Source organism: Culicoides brevitarsis, chromosome 1 (assembly GCF_036172545.1).
Source record: "Culicoides brevitarsis isolate CSIRO-B50_1 chromosome 1, AGI_CSIRO_Cbre_v1, whole genome shotgun sequence".
Taxonomy (NCBI): Eukaryota; Metazoa; Arthropoda; class Insecta; order Diptera; family Ceratopogonidae; genus Culicoides; species Culicoides brevitarsis.
Window position 1 is genome coordinate 3,488,277 of NC_087085.1, and position 19,056 is coordinate 3,507,332.

Consider the following 19,056-nt stretch of genomic DNA (forward strand, 5'->3'; position numbering starts at 1 on the left):
GCGAATAAATTTTTGGATAATGTTGAGGAATCGCCGGATTTGTATTATAGGGCGATTGTCACGAGAGGATCCGCGAAGCTGGAGTGTTATATAAAAGTGCCGGTTAATTATCCAGAAGATGCTCCGTTGTGGGCTTTGAGTGTTAATTGGAATGGAAAACGGGATAGCACGAATGATTCTTCGATTAAGGTAAGAATTTCAACGTTTTTTTTTTTAAAATAATTTTTAATTAATTTTTTTAAAATTAATTTTTTATTATTTTAATTAATTAATTTTTAATTTAATTTTAATTAAATTTTATTTTTTTTATTTCAATTTTTTTATAGTTTTAAGTTATAAAATGATTAAAAATGATAAATTAGAGCCCTCTGACAAATTTCAATCCATTTGGAGCAAGATTTGACAAAAATAACTTTGACACAGTTTTTTTTGCTTTTGATTTAGTTTTTAAAACAAAACTATGTCAAAGAAAATTTTTTTTTTTAGTTTCAATTTTTTGGCAGTTTTGAGTTATAAAATGATTAAAAATGATAAATTAGAGCCCTCTGACAAATTTCAATCCATTTGGAGCAAGATTTGACAAAAATAGCTTTGACACAGTTTTTGACACAGTTTTTTTGCTCTTGATTTAGTTTTTAAAACAAAACTATGTCAAAAAAAATTTTTTTTTTTTAGTTTCAATTTTTTGGCAGTTTTGAGTTATAAAATGATTAAAAATGATAAATTAGAGCCCTCTGACAAATTTCAATCCATTTGGAGCAAGATTTGACAAAAATTGCTTTGACACAGTTTTTGATTTAGTTTTTCTCTTGATTTAGTTTTCAAAACCAAAACTATGTCAAAGGAAATTTTTTTTTCAGTTTCAATTTTTTGGCAGTTTTGAGTTATAAAATGATTAAAAATGATAAATTAGAGCCCTCTGACAATTTTTTTATGCATTTGGAGCAAAATTTGACAAACATGACTTTGACACAATTTTGAAAAAAAAATCATTTATGGATCTACCCTTCAATAAAAATTATAAATTAATTAATTAATTAAAATTTCGAAGAAAATAAATTCGATTTTAATTTTATATCTAATTTTAAAGGAAAAAATAAATTATAATTATTTTTTTAAATTTTAATTATAAAAGCAAATTTTTAAATGAAGAATTGTTTTAAAAAATTATTTGAAAGATTAAAAAAATATTTTTTTTAATGAAAAGTTTAAATTTTTAACGAAAAAAAATTAAATTTATTAAATTTTTAGTAAAAAAATATAAAAGAACAAAAAAAAGAAACAAAAATTATAAAAAATTATAAAAAAATTTCGTAAAAAATTAAAATATTTTTTTTTTCAAAAATTTTATAAATTTTGCTCAATAAATCCAACAAACAATATTTAATTATTTTTATTTCCTTTAAAAAATTAAAAATTAATTAATTTTTTTTTTATTTTTTTAGGAAATCGAATTCATCGTCAACTCAATGGAAATCCAAAAGCACTCCCGCAACATGTTATCGCTCCAACTGAAGAAAACGATGCTCTGCTTAGACGTTTATTTGGAAACTGACGGCTTGCTATCGAACAACCAAGAGTTTCCTCAAGAAAAATCCTTCTTGAAGCCCATTCGAGGACGTCAACGATCTCGTCCTTACAAGATGATGAGCAACGGCGGTTCAGTTATTTACACCCAAATCTAAGTTTTCGATCAAATTTCGTCAAATTTTTCAATAAAAAACCACAAATTTAAGTAAATTTAGAAAAAATATTTTGTTCCAATTATTTTTTTAACAGAGATTTTGCATTTCATAAATTAACTAAATTAATTTTATTTATTTTATCTCAACAGCAAACGTTACAGTTCAGCCTTGGGAGCACCGCCAGCAGCATATTTGGGCTTCAATTCTTCGATTCTCTTGATGAAATCGGGCTTCTCCAAGCATCCTTCGCAAGTTTCATCCCAATCCGATAAGATTTTTTTCAAGTCACGGACCTTGAGTTTCTTCAAATCGACGTTGTTGAGATCAATTTGTTTTTCTACCGAAAAAAATTTGATAAAAAATGATTTTTTTTTGATTAGATAAGAGGACCTACCGAATCTCAAATCACAGATTTGAGCATCCTTCTTCTTTAATTTCTCGCAAATTTTATCGGCAGGCAACGAATAAGACAACGGTTTTGATAATTCGCCCAAAATACCTGTTGCCGACTCTTCCAATCCGCCCAAATAGTAACACTAAAAAATATTTTTTAATTTTTTTGTTGCTAAAATGAAAGAAAATTAACTTACGAAGCGATTTTCCTTCGATTTCGACGTTTTACAGAACTTTTTGAACTCTGCTTCGATCTTTTTCGGGTCGGATTTTGTCGTCGCATCCAAAGAATCTCCAAATTTCTGTACAGTAGCGATACATACTGCGTTCATATGGAAAGAAGAATAAATATGACGTGTATTTTTTTCGGTCGACAGCACAAAAAATGCTTTTTCGGGGACTTACCTTCGCAATCTCCTTCCCGTAAACTGAGCACGAGGGGCGATAGGACAGCCAAAACTGCCAAATATGTGAGCAATTGCAGATTTTTATTCATTTTTGTGTGAATTTATGTCTTTCAAGCAAGAGGTGGTTTCGGGATTTGGTTTCTTTTGTAGAAATTTCTACCGATTTTTGGTTAATTTCTGGGATTTTTTGTTCGTCTTGCGTGGGAGTGATGTCTTTGAGTGATTATTCCAATTTAAGTGTTAATTTTTAAACGTGTTGAACTGATTTTTATTAAATTTTGGATATTTTTGCGGTCTTGGAACACGTATCTTTTTTGAATTAACAAAGAAGCGATTTGGGAAAAGTTACTTTGGATTTCAGGAGGAAAGTTGGTTATGAGCCTCAAGTACAGTTATGAGACGAATGAGATTTTTTATATGAATGGCGCCCATTTTTTGAGGTTATTTTTTATTTTTTAATGAATTTTGAGGAAATTTGAGCTTTTAATGAATTTTTCAATACTCAAAAGATTTATTTTAAATCGTTATAAATATTTTTCAAGTAAAAAATAATATTTTTTTCGTTATTTTAATCAAAATTTTACATAAAAAAAAATTAAAATGTCAGATCGATCTCAAATTGAAAGATCACAATTATTTAAATACAAAATTAAAAGAAAAATTATTTTCTTTTTGAAAAAAATAAAATTAATAAAAAAAATAAAATATTGAAAAAAATAAAATATTAAAAAAATAGAAAAAATTTTTTTTTAAATTAAAATTAATTTAAAATTATAAATTTAATAAAAATAATTTATTGAATTAAAAATTATAATTTAAAATTATAAATTTAATAAAAATAATTTATTGAATTTAAAATTATAATTTTAAAATTATTATTAATTTAATTTAACTTATTTTCTTTAATGTAGAAAATAATAAAATAAAAAAAAATAATTTTAAAAAAAATTATTATTAAATTTTAATTTTATAATAAATAAATTTAATTAAATTGAAATTATTAAATAAAAATTATAATTTTAAAATTATTAACATTAATTTAAATTTTAATTATTTTTTTTAAATGTTAAAAAAATTAAAATAAAAAATTAAATAAAACAAAAAAAAAAAATTATTAGTTTTAAATTAAAAAAAAAATAAATTTAAATTAATTAAAAAAATAAAATTAGTTTAATTAATTTAAAATTTATTTTTTTATAAATCGAGATATAAATTACCTGAAAATTCACAAAAAATAATAAAACACACATATTTTTTGATATATTTCCATTTTCATCATATTTTTTATTTATTTTTTTCATAGATTCATTTTTTATTCTTAAATATTTATTTTTTTTTTATTTATTTTTTATATTTAAAATGAAGTTTCATCAAAAACCGCAATAGTTTCGTGCAGTACGTATTTCCTTCTGTAGGTAATATATTTTATTTTTTATAAATTTACGATGAATTATTAAAAATTAGAGTACAAATTCAATATCTTTAATATAATACGAAATCGAAAAAATCGTAGCGCTAAACCGATCTCTAAAGTCTAAACACATTAATTAATTTTAATTAATTATTAATAATATCTACTAATATTTCATAATTCCTTTTTAATAATTTTTTCGTGACTTCGGCTGTGTTGTTTTCTGAGAAAAGGAGGCTTTTTGTGTGTTTAATGCAAGAACGATCGTAATTCAAATTTTTTTTATCACATTTTGTTTTGATTTTTGTGATTTTTTTTTATAAAAAGCCGTCTCGAGGATGTTTTTTATCACAAAAAATATTTGATATATTTTTATTTTTTATAAAAAAAAATTAGATGCAAATTATTCTAGATTTTGGCCTGCTTTGTGTTAGTACGTGAAATTTATTAAATTTTTTTAACTATTTATGAAAGACAAATTTTTTACGTTTTTTTATGTTTGATTGAAACTTTTTTTAAAAACCCATTCTTTTTTAACGAATATTGCACTTTTTCAACTTTTCTGATATTTTTTTTTATTTTTTTAAATATTTTGCTCTCTTTGTGTAATATATAGAATATTTTGTCGAGTAAATTATTGACATCACCACAAATATATTTTTTTTGACTACTTCTAATATTTTTTTCTACTTTTTTTAAATATCTCTTTGTTAAAATATCTTTTGGAGGATATCGATATATTTTTTATTGGATTGCTGGCAAATTATTTCTATTTTTTTGTTAATTTTATTCCTAACAACATTTTTTTCCATTCTATTAATCAGTTCTCTCTCATATATATTTTTCTTCATTTTTTAGGTGTGTTTTGTGTTTGGAAGTGAAAAAAATTACAATGAAAAATATTTCAAAAATTGTGCGGGAGGAACGGGTTGCGTTTCTTCGCGAGATCCTGCCTCGTCGAGGCGTTGTCGGAAATCAGGACATTGATCGGCGATGCAAGGATGCCCTTGCGATGGCCAGAATAAGCAACGACATAAACGGCAAAGAGCTAAAATTTCTGCATATTGGAGATCTTCTCGAACGCCGTATTTTCTGAAAAAATAAAAAAAAATATTTATTAATTTTCAAGACTTATTAATTTCAAAATATTTTTAAAAAAATTAAAATTAATTTAAAATATTAATTAAAATAATTTTTTAACATTTTTAACAATTTAAAATTAATTAAAAAAAATTAAATTAAATTTAAAAAAATAAAAAAATATTTAGAATTATTTGTTATTAATTTAATATTAATATTAATTTATTTTAATATTAATTTAAATTATTATATTATTTAAAAAAAGTATTTTTTTAAAGAACATTCAAAATTATTAAATAAAATCTAACAAAATATTTATTATTTAAAAATTATATTAAAAAAATATTTAAAATTCAATTAATAAAATAATTAAAAATAATTAAATTTAATTTTAATAATAAATTTTAATTTTGATAATTAATTTTAATTAAATTAAAAATAAATTAAAATTTTAATAAAAAATATTTATAATTTGAAAATTGATTATTTAAAAATTATTAAAAAATAAATTAACTGTCAAAAAATTATTTAAAATTAAATTTAGATTTAGAAATTTAGAAATTTTTTTAAAAATTAAAAATATTAATCAAAAATTACAATTAAAATTGATTATTTAAAAAATATTAAAAAATAAATTAACTGTCGTAAAATTATTTAAAATTAAATTAATAAAATAAATTAAAATTTAATTTAATTGATAAAATTATTCAATAAAAAAAAATAAAAAATTGAAATAAATAAAATAAAATAATAAAAAAAAATAAATAAAATTATTTAATAAGAAATTCAGCTTAAATATTGCAAAATATTTGAAAAGCAAATATTGAGAGATATTTATGAATTTATTAAAAAAAAATATGAAAAATTAACTCACTTTCTCAAATTATGATAAATTGCTTGCCAATTTCGATGTCTATCCTTCGTATCTTGCAAGTTCATTTTATCGATAATCGTGTCGATTTGCGGTTGTGTGTAATGAAAGTGAACGAGTTCGCGCCAAACACGTTGTTCCGATATGAGAGCCGCCATCATGGACCATGCAGCTGCTGATGCTTCCAAGTCTTTGTGATCACTTATGCGCAAAATAATCTCCCGAATACACTCTTCGGGCAAATCATGCAATTTAGGACGTATATTTGGATCAGGCTGAAAATATTAAATTTTTCATGAAATTTTTTTTCAAAAATTAAAAAATTAATTTTTACCGCTTTAATTTTTATTTGACTAGCAATTTCCTGTATTCTCTCGATAGTTTGGACATGTTCATCCCACAAACTTTGACTTCCGAGCGGTTTTCCCCAACATTTTTGATTTTCTTGGTTCATGAGGGCGCGCAATTGTGCCACGAGTCCCCGTAAAACGTTGATATTTTGTTGATTTTCGCTCACGTGCGTCGCAACTTCTTCCAACATTTGCAGGAGAAGACGTTGAGCGCCTCCCGGCAATTGGGCGATGCCTTTTCCGGAGACAATGAGACGCAAAAGGGCGCAAATGTAGTGAAATCGTCGACGATCACGTACGGAACTGCGAAAATCGAGACGACGAACAGCTTCGCCGAGCCCATTGAAGCCGGCAATTTCGCGCGTGCATTTTATCGTGATGTGACAATGGGGCGGCATGCTCGGGCTTGCGGGGCAACTCGTGCTAGGAACGTCAGTTTGTTGATTTGTCCTGAAAAGAAATTAGAAAAAAATTTTTAATTAATTTTTTTATTAATTTTTTTCATTTTTATTTTTGGATTTTTTTTAAATAATTTTTAAAAACAAATTAATTAAATATTTAGTTTTTTAAAATTGTTTTAGAAAAATAATTTAATATTTTTTTATATTTTTTGAATTTTTATTAATTTTTAAATTAATTTAAAAAAATTATTTTTAAAAAATAATTTAATAATTTTTTAATTAATTTAATAATGATTTTTCAATTAATTTTAAATAATTTTAAATTAATAAAATTTTTAATTAATTTTTATTTATTTATTTTTTTTTATTATTTAAAATTTTTTTATAATAATTAAAATAATAATTTTTAATTTTTTAAAATTTTTAAAAAAAAAAATAAAAAATAATTAAAATTAAATTAATTCAAATAATTATTTTTGAAATTAATTTTAAAATTTTTTCTAAATTTATTTAATTTAAATAAAATTTAAAAAATAAAAAATTTAATTTTAAAAATCAATTCAATTTATTTAAAAAAATAAAATTTTCAATTAATTAATTTTATTTATTTTTTTTTTAACATTTTTCAATTATTTATTGTGCAAGAAATAATTACAAAGAAGCATTCATTGAAGCAGCAACAAGTCAGTAATTTTTTTTTAAATAATAATTTAATTGGCTGTCTTCATATCCAACGATCTTCTTCGTAAATTACGTTAAAAAAAATTATTATTACAACAATGAGACATGAAACGACCGGAAACGAACAAACGATGCGCAATACTTTTTTTTTTGGTAACCTGTGGTTCGCACTAATGACATACTGAATTGCGTCTCAAGTCACCTTTTTGAAATTTTTCACTCTATTACACGGGTGAAATTGATTGTTTTACAATAGTTTTTGTGTTCAATTGCGTTTCTGACCGAGGCACGTTCACGCTAATGAGAGAATCGAACGCATTGAATGGTAATAGAGCGCAAAACCAATTTAATAATTTTTTTTCTGTGTTATTATGTGACTTGAATTACTATTTTGTTTTTCTGACAATTTATTGTTATAAAATTTATTTATCGAACTAGATACAAAGTGCTACATGAAAAAACGATGTGCGTCATAAATAACGGGAGATTGAATCTATTTTTCTGAATTCAATTCATTTTTCTATTGAAAACATTGAAATGAAGAAGAAATTTGTTTGTGTCAGATTTGATACAACGGAAGATGAACCTTCACTTCGAGGCATGTATCTTCACTCCCTTTTCTGATTTTCTCGTGATTTGTTTAAAATTTGCATTTTTTGCGTTTTAAAAATTATTCAATTGCGATTTACATTTTCTAAAATTTTCTTATTTAAAAATATTTTTTTAATTTAATTTTTTTAATGAAAATTTAAAAAAAAATATTTGAAAAATTTTTTTATAAAAAAAAATTAATTAATGATTTTATTTAAATAATTTATTTGAATTTAAATTAATTTTTATAAATATTTATTGATTAATTTATTATTTTTTAAAATTTTATTTAAATTTAAACTAATTTTTAAAAAATTAATTCTGAAGTATTTTTACGATTTTTTTTTTTAATAAAGGATTTTATTTTTATCTGATCTGATCCATTTTTGTTAATTTTTATTAATATCATAAAATTGTTTAACTCCATTCCAGAAAAAAAAAACATTTTCGTGACACAATGAAATATAACTAAAACTCATGCAAAGACATGCATTTTTTAAAAGTAATTTCCGATGCGATTTCTCCAACTTAGGTAATACTTAACAGACTATAATTAAATTATCTATATTCACGTTGAATTAATTGTATTTCTTTATTATTATTTGTTAACTTTATTTCAGGTACTTTGGTAATTTTTAGTTAAAAGAGATAAAAGTGCATTTAATATTTCCCGTGATTAATGCAAATAAATGGTTTTTGAAAATACTTATAAATCTACCATAAATTTATATATATTTAATAAAATTTATAGAGAATAAAGCAAAAACGTTATTGACTGATCAATAATGGGTAATTAAAATGGAGAAATAATAATAGAGAAGCAAACAGATACAAATATAAAATTAATGTGTTTTCATTGTTAGTTAGTTATTTATTATTTTATTTTATTTATTATGTTATATAAAAAAGTTGAAGAGGGAGAGAATTTGTGCAAACCATGGAACGAAATTAGATTTGTCATGCTTTTCTTTTCTCATTTCGTTTCTTTAATTTCTTCGTTTAGGGCTAGTGCAATTAACAAAAGTCTTTCATGTTACATTTGAACTTTCTTATTATTTATTTCTTAAAAAATAATGTGAGTTAAAGTTAATCAAGTTTCAAAATTAAAAAAAAAATTTTTTTTAGCTTTAATGTTTCATAATATCAGAATAAAAATATTGAAGAATAAGGGAAAAGGTCGAAAAAGAACTATGAGACTGCAGAGGTATACGAATTATATGTTTAACGTTATAAAAAAAAAAATGTCGAGTATTCTTTAGTTTTGTTTCTTTGGGCAGCTTCATCCGTTTGTGTGGTATATTAAAGACGCCAAATATAGTATCTAAAGGAAGCTCTATAATTTCCGTATCTTTCGGGCTGTTTCGATTTTGTTCTTTCGCCATGATATATTAGTTGCGAACTCATCATGTTAGGATTATTTGAAACAAATCTGTCAGCATCTTGAAATACCATCCATCCAGTTCATAATACATTCCTGACTAAATTTTTTCGAGCATTTTCTGATTAATATGCAAAGAATTAAATGTTCTTAAAGGTGTTAATCCTTGATATTTTTTGAAGTTTCATTAATTTTCTCACTTTTAAAAATTCGAGCAAGGAATCTGGGATTTCGAAAAAATATGTATCTATTTTTTTAGCAGCTATTTCTTCGAATTTTCATTCTTTTAACTAAAAATATAAAAAAAAATAAAAATCTTAAAAAAAATCAATTTAATTTTGATTTTCGAAAAATCTTTTAACTGTACCCAAGTGTTCTTTGATATGGAAACACTTTCCAACATTGCACCATCCTTAATGTATTTCAACCAAAAGTTGATTGGAAAATTTCTTTCAAACCAAATTAAACAAGCTAAGAGCAAGACCAATCAATGGCGATGAATAATAAATTTAATTTCATTTGAGGCTATTTGTGATCAATATTTGGTTAATTTTGCTTGTTGCTCTTTTTCTGCCTTATTTCATCATAATTTTAGGAAGTTCTATAATTTAAAAATTTAACTCGTATTTTATTTTGACACACAATGCGAACAATTTACGTCTCAAATTTTCGAACGCGTTCAACCAAAGATAATTACACATTACCTATAATAAAAATAGAACTTACTCGTTACTCGATATTGAAACTTAGTGAAATCCAATAACAGTAAAAATTTTTTAAAGTCATGAAATTATTGACGGCGCTGCATTATGAAATTATGACACATGCAAAAGAAAATTCTGTGTCTCAAATTTCATAAAAAAATAATTTGAAATGGAGATGACTTGTGACTCAAATTTCATGATGATACTTTAATTTTTGTTTTTCAGGAAGCACGTGGCGCTTAATTTGTTTAAAAAATCATGCTTAATTTTTCACACTTGAAATAATTTTTCATGCAACATTATGTAACAAAATTCATGATTTTAGTTTGATGTTCACATTTTTTTTCACTTGTATATTTCTTGAGGAAAAAAGTGCTATGACCCATAGATAATGCACTTTTCTATCATCAGCGCACAAATAAAAATAGAAAATGTAGAGTTTATAGCGTCGATTATTATGATGAAGTACGAGGGGAGTCTAAATATAGCACTTTTTATACTTTAACGGCAAAGTTTAATGAGTCACCTGTTTCGCCGCTGCCGCCGTTTCTCGTTAGTTTTCTAAAGAGAGAAGATACATTTCAATTAATCGTCATGTCAAGATTTTCTTTGTTCCATCACTTGTTCCGAGTTTGTCATGAGGATGGAGGCGGATGAAGATATTAATAAAAAATTTTTTTAGAAAGTTTTACATGAACATCATTTTTATGTGAATTTTTTTTATGTTCGCCGTAAGTATCGAGTAACGAGGTAATTTATCACGAGACAATCAATTACTTTCGCGCACGTTTTATTAGACAAACAGGCCCTTTTATTACCTGTTTCATTGTTTTCTCCATGTTTGTTTCATTCGCTGCTTCGCTTGAAAATATTTGAAAATTGGATTTCCCTCGGAATAATTGTCAAATATTTGACTAAGTCCAGTTAACGAGTTTTATGAAACATGCGGAAATTTGTACCTATCGCAAATCACTCACATCAGTTTGCGATGAAATTGAAATTTAATCCAAAAGCAATTATAGTCGTCTCGTTTGACGCTGCATAAATTTTACTCTGATCGTTATCTCTTTCGTGAATACGAGTCTCAAGACGATTTTTTCCTCGTTTTTTTTTGACTGCGTTCCATGTAATTACTGCCATTTATTGCTTTTCTTCGAATGGAACGATCTTTTGGTATTGATGTCTTCTTTAAGTCTGGCATACATTCAAAATGTCTATAATTAAAATTTTATCGTCGAATCGCGCAAGCTGCAGTATAAATTGAGCAAATAGTTTTATTTTTGTAATTTCCTAAGACGGAATTGATTTTGTTTGTTTTTTCAAAGACGACGAAATGAAAAGAAAAGGTATGAACGGAAAATTTTCACAAATGAATAGACTGAGACTTTGTAAGATGCTTACGAAGAATTACGAGTTTTGGGTTGAAATGCAGTTTCAATGAAATTGAGTGAAAAGGAAATTTTCTTCTAATGAAGTTTTAGAAATTTTTTAGAAAACAAAATTTTATAATAATTTATTTTTAGGTCATAAGAAACTAAAATTTTCATCAGAAGGAGCATCAAGAAGTTTTGTTTTTTCAATTAATCCAAACTAAGCAATAGTTTTAATTGCAAAAAAATTTAAAGGGTTTAATAATTTTTGCAAAGAGTTTAAGAATTTACCAAAAAATAAATAAAATTAATAAAAAAAAAATTAAAAGTATTTATTATAAAAAAATAATAAAAAAAATATTATAAAAAAATTTTTTTTTCGCTAAAATTGTTCGCTGACTCGAGTAGATAATTTTTCTCCATGAAACATATGCTTGGAGATCCATCGTTCTCGAGTTATAAAGTCACAACAGATTTTGTACAGCAATTACAATATAAATTTTTAAAAAAAAAAATATTGATAAAATTCAAATTTAAATAAAAAATAATAAATAAATAAAAAAAATTATTAGATTTAATAAAAAATTAATTCAATAAAAATATTAAAGTTTTCAAGTCATAATTTGAAAAAAAAAAAATTAAAACACTAAAAAAATAATAAATAAAAAAAAAATAAAAAAATATTAAATTTTAAAAAATTTTCGCCTTAAAGTAATTTTTTTTTGAATTGCATAAAATGACTCATATCAAAAAAATCAAATAATGAATTCAAATAATATAATTTTCTTTGTATTTCTTCAAAACATGAAGATACAAAATTTCATGCAATTCTCATCAAAAACTTTTTTTTTGTCATTCACTTTAATTTATCAACCAAACGAAGTCGAGACATTTAATGTATATTTTTAAAAGTTTCTTTGTCTTTTCTCTTCGCAAAGATCGATTTTACAGACACTCAATTACAAAGTCTTCTTCTTTTCCCTTTTACACGCTCACACATGTTCGTTTGAATGATTCATCGAAGAAACAAAATTCTTATTTAAAAAAAAAAACAAAAAATTATTTATTTACCAGTTTTCGTTCTCATTTTGTGCTGAACTTGTACTACTGCTACATTCTGAATCCGAAAGACATCTAAAAGTAAATAAAAAAATAGAAATTTCATCATTTTTATTGTAAATTTCTCAGAGATAAGAAGTGATTTAAAACAAATAATAACGAAAATTATCTAATCATAATTTTTGATAAGAATTCACGTTTTTACGTCGATTAAATGTTTTTGAGATTTTCATCAAGTTTGATGAACCAAATAAAATAAAATAAACCTTAAACTTGAATTTTGTCTCAAGAACAAAGGAAGAAGTGTTTCTTAATGTAACAAAATTTTAATCTAAACTCGTGGGCGGCTTTAATTAAAATTTAGGTTCATTTCGACACGTTGTTTAAGGTTAAAGATACACGAGTCGCATTTATTTTTTTTAATATTTAATCACAAAAGTGATTAAATTACTGCGCAATTTTTTGTACTTTTGATGAATTTTTTTTAGCTCATCATTTGTTTGAGTAATGTAAGGAAGTCGAATAATTATTATTTATTATAATTTATTGTTCCAAATCAGTAGATCACGATTACCGTATTGTAGATAATTTTAAGAGAAAAAATTTTTGAAGTTCAAATGAAATGGAAAAATTAATAAAATTATTTTTTATTTATTTTTTTTAAATTTTTGACATTTTTTTAAAAAAATTTTTTTTTAAATAAAAAAAATTATTTTTATGTAAAACAATATTAATTTAAAAAAATAATTTAATTAAAAATAAATTTAAATAAAATTAAATAAATAAAAAATAAATAAAATAAATTTATTAAAATTTTAAATTTTTAATTATTTAAATAAATTTAAAAAATAAATAATTTTCAAAAATTATTTATTATTTAAAAAATTTAATTAAAAATTAAAAAAATTAATTTTGAAATAAGAAGTATTAAGAGAACAATTTTTTAAATTCTTTTAGATTTATTAACTTTACGGTAATTTTTTAAAATAAATAGTTTTGTTTTAACAAAAGTGACTCATAAAGCAAACAGAAAATGCATGTCACTCGAGATTCATCACCTGTCTGCATCGTTTAGCTTTATTTTCGATAAGAAAGGTCATTCACCTTTATTTGAATCGTCGTCTATCTTTTTATTTTCCATTTGGGAGCAATTTCCGTTTAGCAAGATAAAAGTTCATTCCTTTAGCGATACAATTCGCTTGCAGCAAAATCCTTGATCAATTATTCATGATATTCTTATTCAACGTTCTATTCCTTGTTTCATTGAATGTAGCATGAAAAAGACTCGAGAGGGTGACAAATTTCAGTTTACTTCAAATAAAAGGCATTTCATACAAATTTCATAACAACGCAAGCCAATTGCAACAATTTGTAAGCCAATTATAGCGTTAATTTGTTTCAGAAGACTGACTCACTAATACTCGACTCGTTATCTTTGCAAATATGCAACTTTTATTATTTTATTAAATGCTTATGTAATTTTACTCTTTTGTCACTTTTTGCTTTCTTTCTTTAATCTTCGGACTATTTTTATTGTTAAATGCAATAAGGAAGTTATTACGGTAATTAAGTTTTTTTTGCTCTTTGTCTTTGTTCAAGACTTTGTCGTTAATTGCCTTCAAAGACTTTCAAAGTTAAGTGAAGCGAGCCATCATCTTGATTGATAAATTTATTTGCAACTGACGATTAAAGCTTTAAGATTAAGAGCACCGAAGTCAAACCTTGAACCGATCAGTTTCTGGTTTCTCCTTTTATGGAAGGCAAATTGAAAAGTTGGTTTAATTGTTGCTGTGGAAAATTTGTGTTTCGCATCAAAGAACGCTTCAAGGGACTTGAACGAGGTATTGAGGTAAGTTTTGTTAAAACTATTTTTTTTTTAATTTAAATTTTTTTTATTTTTATAAATTTAATTTTTTATTTTTAAAAATAAATAATAAATATTTTTTTTTTTCAATTAATTTTATTTTTTTGAATTAATAATTTTTTTTAATTATTAAATTTTTTTAAATTATTAAATTTTTTAAAATTATCAAATTTTTTAAAATTTATTATATTTTTAAAACTTTTAATTTTTTAAAAATTTGTAAAAATTTTTTTAATTTTTTTTTAACTTTCAAATTTTTAAAATTTTATTAATTTTCTAAAATATTTTTTAAGTAAAAAAAAATAATTTTAAAAATTTTTTAAATATTTAAAAAAAAATATTAATTTTTCAAAATTTTTTATATTTTAGAACTTTTTTAAGTTTATATTTTTCTTTAATTTCGATATTTTCAAAACTTGCAAATTTTTAAAATTTTATAATTTTTTTTTTTAAATATTTTTATTTAATATTTTTTTTTATAATTTTTAAATTTTTGATAATTTTTTAATTTAAAAATTTTAATATTTTTAATTTTTTTTTAAATAATTAATTTTTTTATTTCTTTTATTTTTTTTTATTATTTTTAAATTTATATTTAAATTTAAAATAAAGTTCGCGAAACTTAAAATTTTCACAATTAATGAACACTGATTTATAAATAAAAAGAAACCGACATAAAAGGATTTGCTAATAAACATAAAAGAACAAAGCACGAAAAATTTCACGAATGATAAAGTAAGTAGAACATATTGTCGTGACAAGCAATGTTAGAGACTTTCACTTTTTATATCAAAATTACTTGTTTCTTGTCGTAATTTATCATTTTCTTAATTAATTCTCACACTACTCAATATTTATTTTGAATTTTTAGGAAAAACAACATTAATTTTCACTCAAAATGTCACCGAAGACAAACAAAAAAGGAAGTCGATAAGCCCACATTGAGCCTATTATTCATCATTTGATGACAGGATCTCGTGCCAAGGACAAATATTAATAATAAAAGAGACATGAAAACACTCGAGACGCATCGATATGAAGTGAACAGCTATGCAAACAAGCTTAGGTGATGTTATGATGATGATGATGTTCAAAAGGTGTGTCGTCCCTTTATACGATTTTTTTATATTAAATATTTTTTTTCTTATTTTTCAGGTAAAGTGCCTTTTTTGACAGAGATGGCATTGAGAATCAATACCAATTAATCCAAACCAAGCAAAAAATATTTTTCAATTAATCCAAACCAAGCAAAAAAAAAATTTCAGTTAATCCAAACCAAGCATAAAAACTTAAAAAAATCACGAAAAAGGGATCCAAAGACAAAAATCCATCCCTGCCTCGGAGTCGAAATTCATTGTCAAAACGTGTCGGAGCCTCATTTACCAAAAAGGTCATTTTTCATTGTCCAACCCTCTTCAAGGTCAATATCACAAGAAGAGATATTTCCCATCAACAAAAAACAGGCGACGACGAATATGTATACGCAATTTTATCGATTGAATTCCTTCCGTCGCGTTTGCCAAGCCACTGCACAAGTACACTCCGTGAACAGAGCAACAACGTCATTGACTCAGGTCATATTTGTGCGGAATGAGTGCATCTGATATACGCTTCATGCCTATAGAGGAAAAAAACCTGATGTGTGCTCCAATTTTCGTGCACAACAGTTCGCTGCTCTTTTTTTCTCTCTCTTCAACTTGTCATTATCTCGCACATTGAATGGGATAATTTATTCAAATATATGAATTTTCTTTGTAAATATTCAAAGAAATTACAGAAAAGGAACAAAATTCATAGAAATGACACAGTTTTGTTTATAATTTTTCCGAGAAATTCAATTTAAAAATCGCTGAAGGGGATTTCGAGCAGAAAAACATCTTTAATTCGATTTTTTTTTGAAAGAAAATATTTTTTTTTATCATTTAATCAACGAAAATCGACTCACATGCCAACTTCAAACATGAAAACACGGAAATATAGGTCAAGGAAGTAGGACACTGTTGTAAATTCGTGTCCATCCTCGTACTTTGGCAAAGTAAAAATGTAACAACAAGTGTGTAATTTGCAACAACGAGTTTATTTTTTTTTTATTAAAAGTGAGTCGAAAAATTGCATTGCGTGCATCTATTTGAAAAAAATTATTTTTTTTTCATATAATTTTTTTACATTTTTTTTATATGAAAAAAAGCTGATGATGGTTTTGTACAGCTGAGTTAAGCAGGTAGTAATTGTGTCCGTTTCAGTTTCAATGTAAAACGCATACTTTAAATTACGTATTTTTTCAAAGCTACAATCAATTCACTTTGTTGTTACATATATAAAAATAAAAGTTTTTGCTGTACAATTTTGTGTAAAGTTTATGCTGGAGATTATGTTGTAATTGAATTGAAAATACACATGCACGAATGTGATGAGAGTTTTGATATGGAACAGTGCGGTAGAGAGAAGGTGACATATTTTTCGTTTGTTACATGAAACTTTTTCATGGAGGAAGGTTTTTTTTTCGATTTTTTTTGTTACAGAAGGCTTTGGAAAGTGAGTCGAGGTTGCGTTTAAAGGTTTTTCTTTGTGTCCGCGGGTTGCTTATGGGGATCATAAATTTGTTGAAATGGAAAGTTTTTATTTGTTCTTCGTTGGAAAAATAATTTTTATTTTTGTCTTGAGGTTATTTTTTGTTTTTTTTTGTCAATATTTGTCAAATTAATATTTGATGGTTTACTTTTGTATTTAATTTTTTTAAATTGAGAATTTTTTATAATGAACTTATAAGAAAATTTTATAAATAATTTTTATTAATTTTGATTTTAAATTTTATTTTTTTAATTATTTTTTTTTAATTTAAATTTTTGATTTTTATTCATAATTTTTAAATATTAATTTTTATATTATTTAATTAAATATAAAACTTTTTATTTTTTTTTTTAAATATTAACTTTTTAATTTTTCTTCAAAATTTCATTTATTTTAACGCAAAATTTTATAATTTTAAGTTATTTCAAGTAAAATAATTCTAAAGGAGAAAATTTAAAAATGAATATTTTTTTAATTTTTAATATTTTATTAAAAATTTGAACTCAATTATTATTAATTAATATTAAAATTATTGACTTCTGTTAAAATTTTAATATTAACTTTTTTTTTCATTTTTTGAAATACATATTTTTTTTTAATTATTAATTATTTTTCAAACTTTTTATTTTTTTAATTATTATTTTTTTTAATTTTTTTAAATTTTTAAAATTATTATTCAATTATTCGATTTTTTTTAAATAAATTTTTAAAATAAAAGTTTAAAATATTATTTTATTTTTTTACATTTTCAAAAGAGTAATTTAATTTTTAACGATTTTTGAAAAAAAGTTAAATAGAAGTCAATTATTTTAAAATTTATTAATTTATTAAAATACATTAATGATTTGTTATTAAAATAATTTTAATAAAAATATTAAAAATTAAAAAAATAATATTTCTAAAATTTTCTTTTGAGGAGTTTTTTATTCAAAATGACTTGAAATTATAAAATTGCATAAAAATTTGCAAATAAAAAATAATAATTTTTTTTTTAAACATTTTATAAAAAAAAAATAATGTTTAAAATCCTTAAAAATTAAAAAAAAATTAAAAAACAATTTTTTATTAATTTACAATAATTTTAAGCATTAATTTTTAAATTAAAAAAAATTAAATTGAACTAAAAAAAAATTAAAAAGAAACTACCGGAAATCAACTCTTAAAGTATTTTAAATTAAAATGTTAGAAAGTTGTCCATTAATAATAAGTTTAAAAAGTCGTTCAAATTAAATTCTCTGCCACTGATTTTTTAATATTAAAAAAATATTAAGACACAAATGTAATCATCATCATAATAATAATATAATATGTAATAAGTGGCGAATGAAATTTGTGAACGACGTCTTATAGTTCACGAAATTGCTCTCCAGTTGCATTACAAAACACACGCTCGCAACGTAATATAAATCATATGAAAACGCGCATTTATTCACACACAGAACAATATTATTATTTTTAATATTTTGCAAGCGTTTTCAACCAGCCTTTAGTACAAACTCTTTCATTGCGCTCGTTCGGGGTCTGTGTGTGAATATGTAACACAATTCCGTGTGTATGAAAGACCATTCACTTCTATCGACAGTATGTAGAAAACACTTAGCTTGTGTAGTTAGCTCACTTCACTTCTCATTACAGTTTCAATTTATTTCCATAAATATTTACAACAAAGGAGTGTGTGAGCTGTTTTGTAAAAATGATTAAAAATTTATGACAGAAAAATTACCTTTTCCTTTTTACACACTCGAGCACTTTTAGTTTTTCCCAATTTCCGTCTTCGAGTTTTACCCAAGCTTCGCCTGGCGAACGCCAATCTTTCGAATAGAAAGGCATTTTAATTTTTTTTCTTTTTTTTTCTATTTAATTTAATATTATTTTTCCGTTTTTCTATATTTTTTCCACAAAATGACAAAAAAATTCCTTTATTTATTTAATTTTTTTTCACTTCAATATTTATGTTTTCCTTTGTTTGTTATTCGATACTTTTTTTCTCTTTCACCAATGGCAATACACAAAAAAAACAAAACCACTAAATAATTCGAGCAATATGTCTCGTAATTTACAGGAGAAATCGCGTTTTGACTAGAGGAACAGAGTATCAAATCGTCGTAACGTGGAAATTTGTGAGTTTTTCACTGCTTTAAAATATTTTTTATTTATATTTTTTTCCTTTTTTCAGCTATTTGATACTCTGTTGATGATGATCCGTTGCCACTGAAAGCAAAACGTAAAATGAAGAAAGA

General features: G+C 23.6%; 2 protein-coding genes across 2 annotated transcripts; both read right to left on the bottom strand.

Moving 5' to 3' along the window:
- Window positions 1-1,728: 1,728 nt before the first annotated feature.
- On the bottom strand, window positions 1,729-2,795 carry LOC134836168 (mesencephalic astrocyte-derived neurotrophic factor homolog). Its single transcript, XM_063851417.1, has 4 exons — window positions 2,484-2,795; window positions 2,276-2,400; window positions 2,080-2,221; window positions 1,729-2,022 (listed from the first exon to the last, which is right to left on the bottom strand). The coding sequence occupies exons 1-4, from the start codon at window positions 2,572-2,574 to the stop codon at window positions 1,841-1,843; spliced, it is 540 nt and encodes a 179-aa protein (XP_063707487.1). The 5' UTR covers window positions 2,575-2,795; the 3' UTR covers window positions 1,729-1,840.
- Window positions 2,796-3,794: 999 nt separating this feature from the next.
- On the bottom strand, window positions 3,795-19,022 carry LOC134834982 (F-box only protein 25). Its single transcript, XM_063849823.1, has 5 exons — window positions 18,540-19,022; window positions 12,394-12,456; window positions 6,182-6,647; window positions 5,851-6,122; window positions 3,795-4,988 (listed from the first exon to the last, which is right to left on the bottom strand). The coding sequence occupies exons 1-5, from the start codon at window positions 18,644-18,646 to the stop codon at window positions 4,784-4,786; spliced, it is 1,113 nt and encodes a 370-aa protein (XP_063705893.1). The 5' UTR covers window positions 18,647-19,022; the 3' UTR covers window positions 3,795-4,783.
- Between the last annotated feature and the right edge of the window lie 34 nt (window positions 19,023-19,056).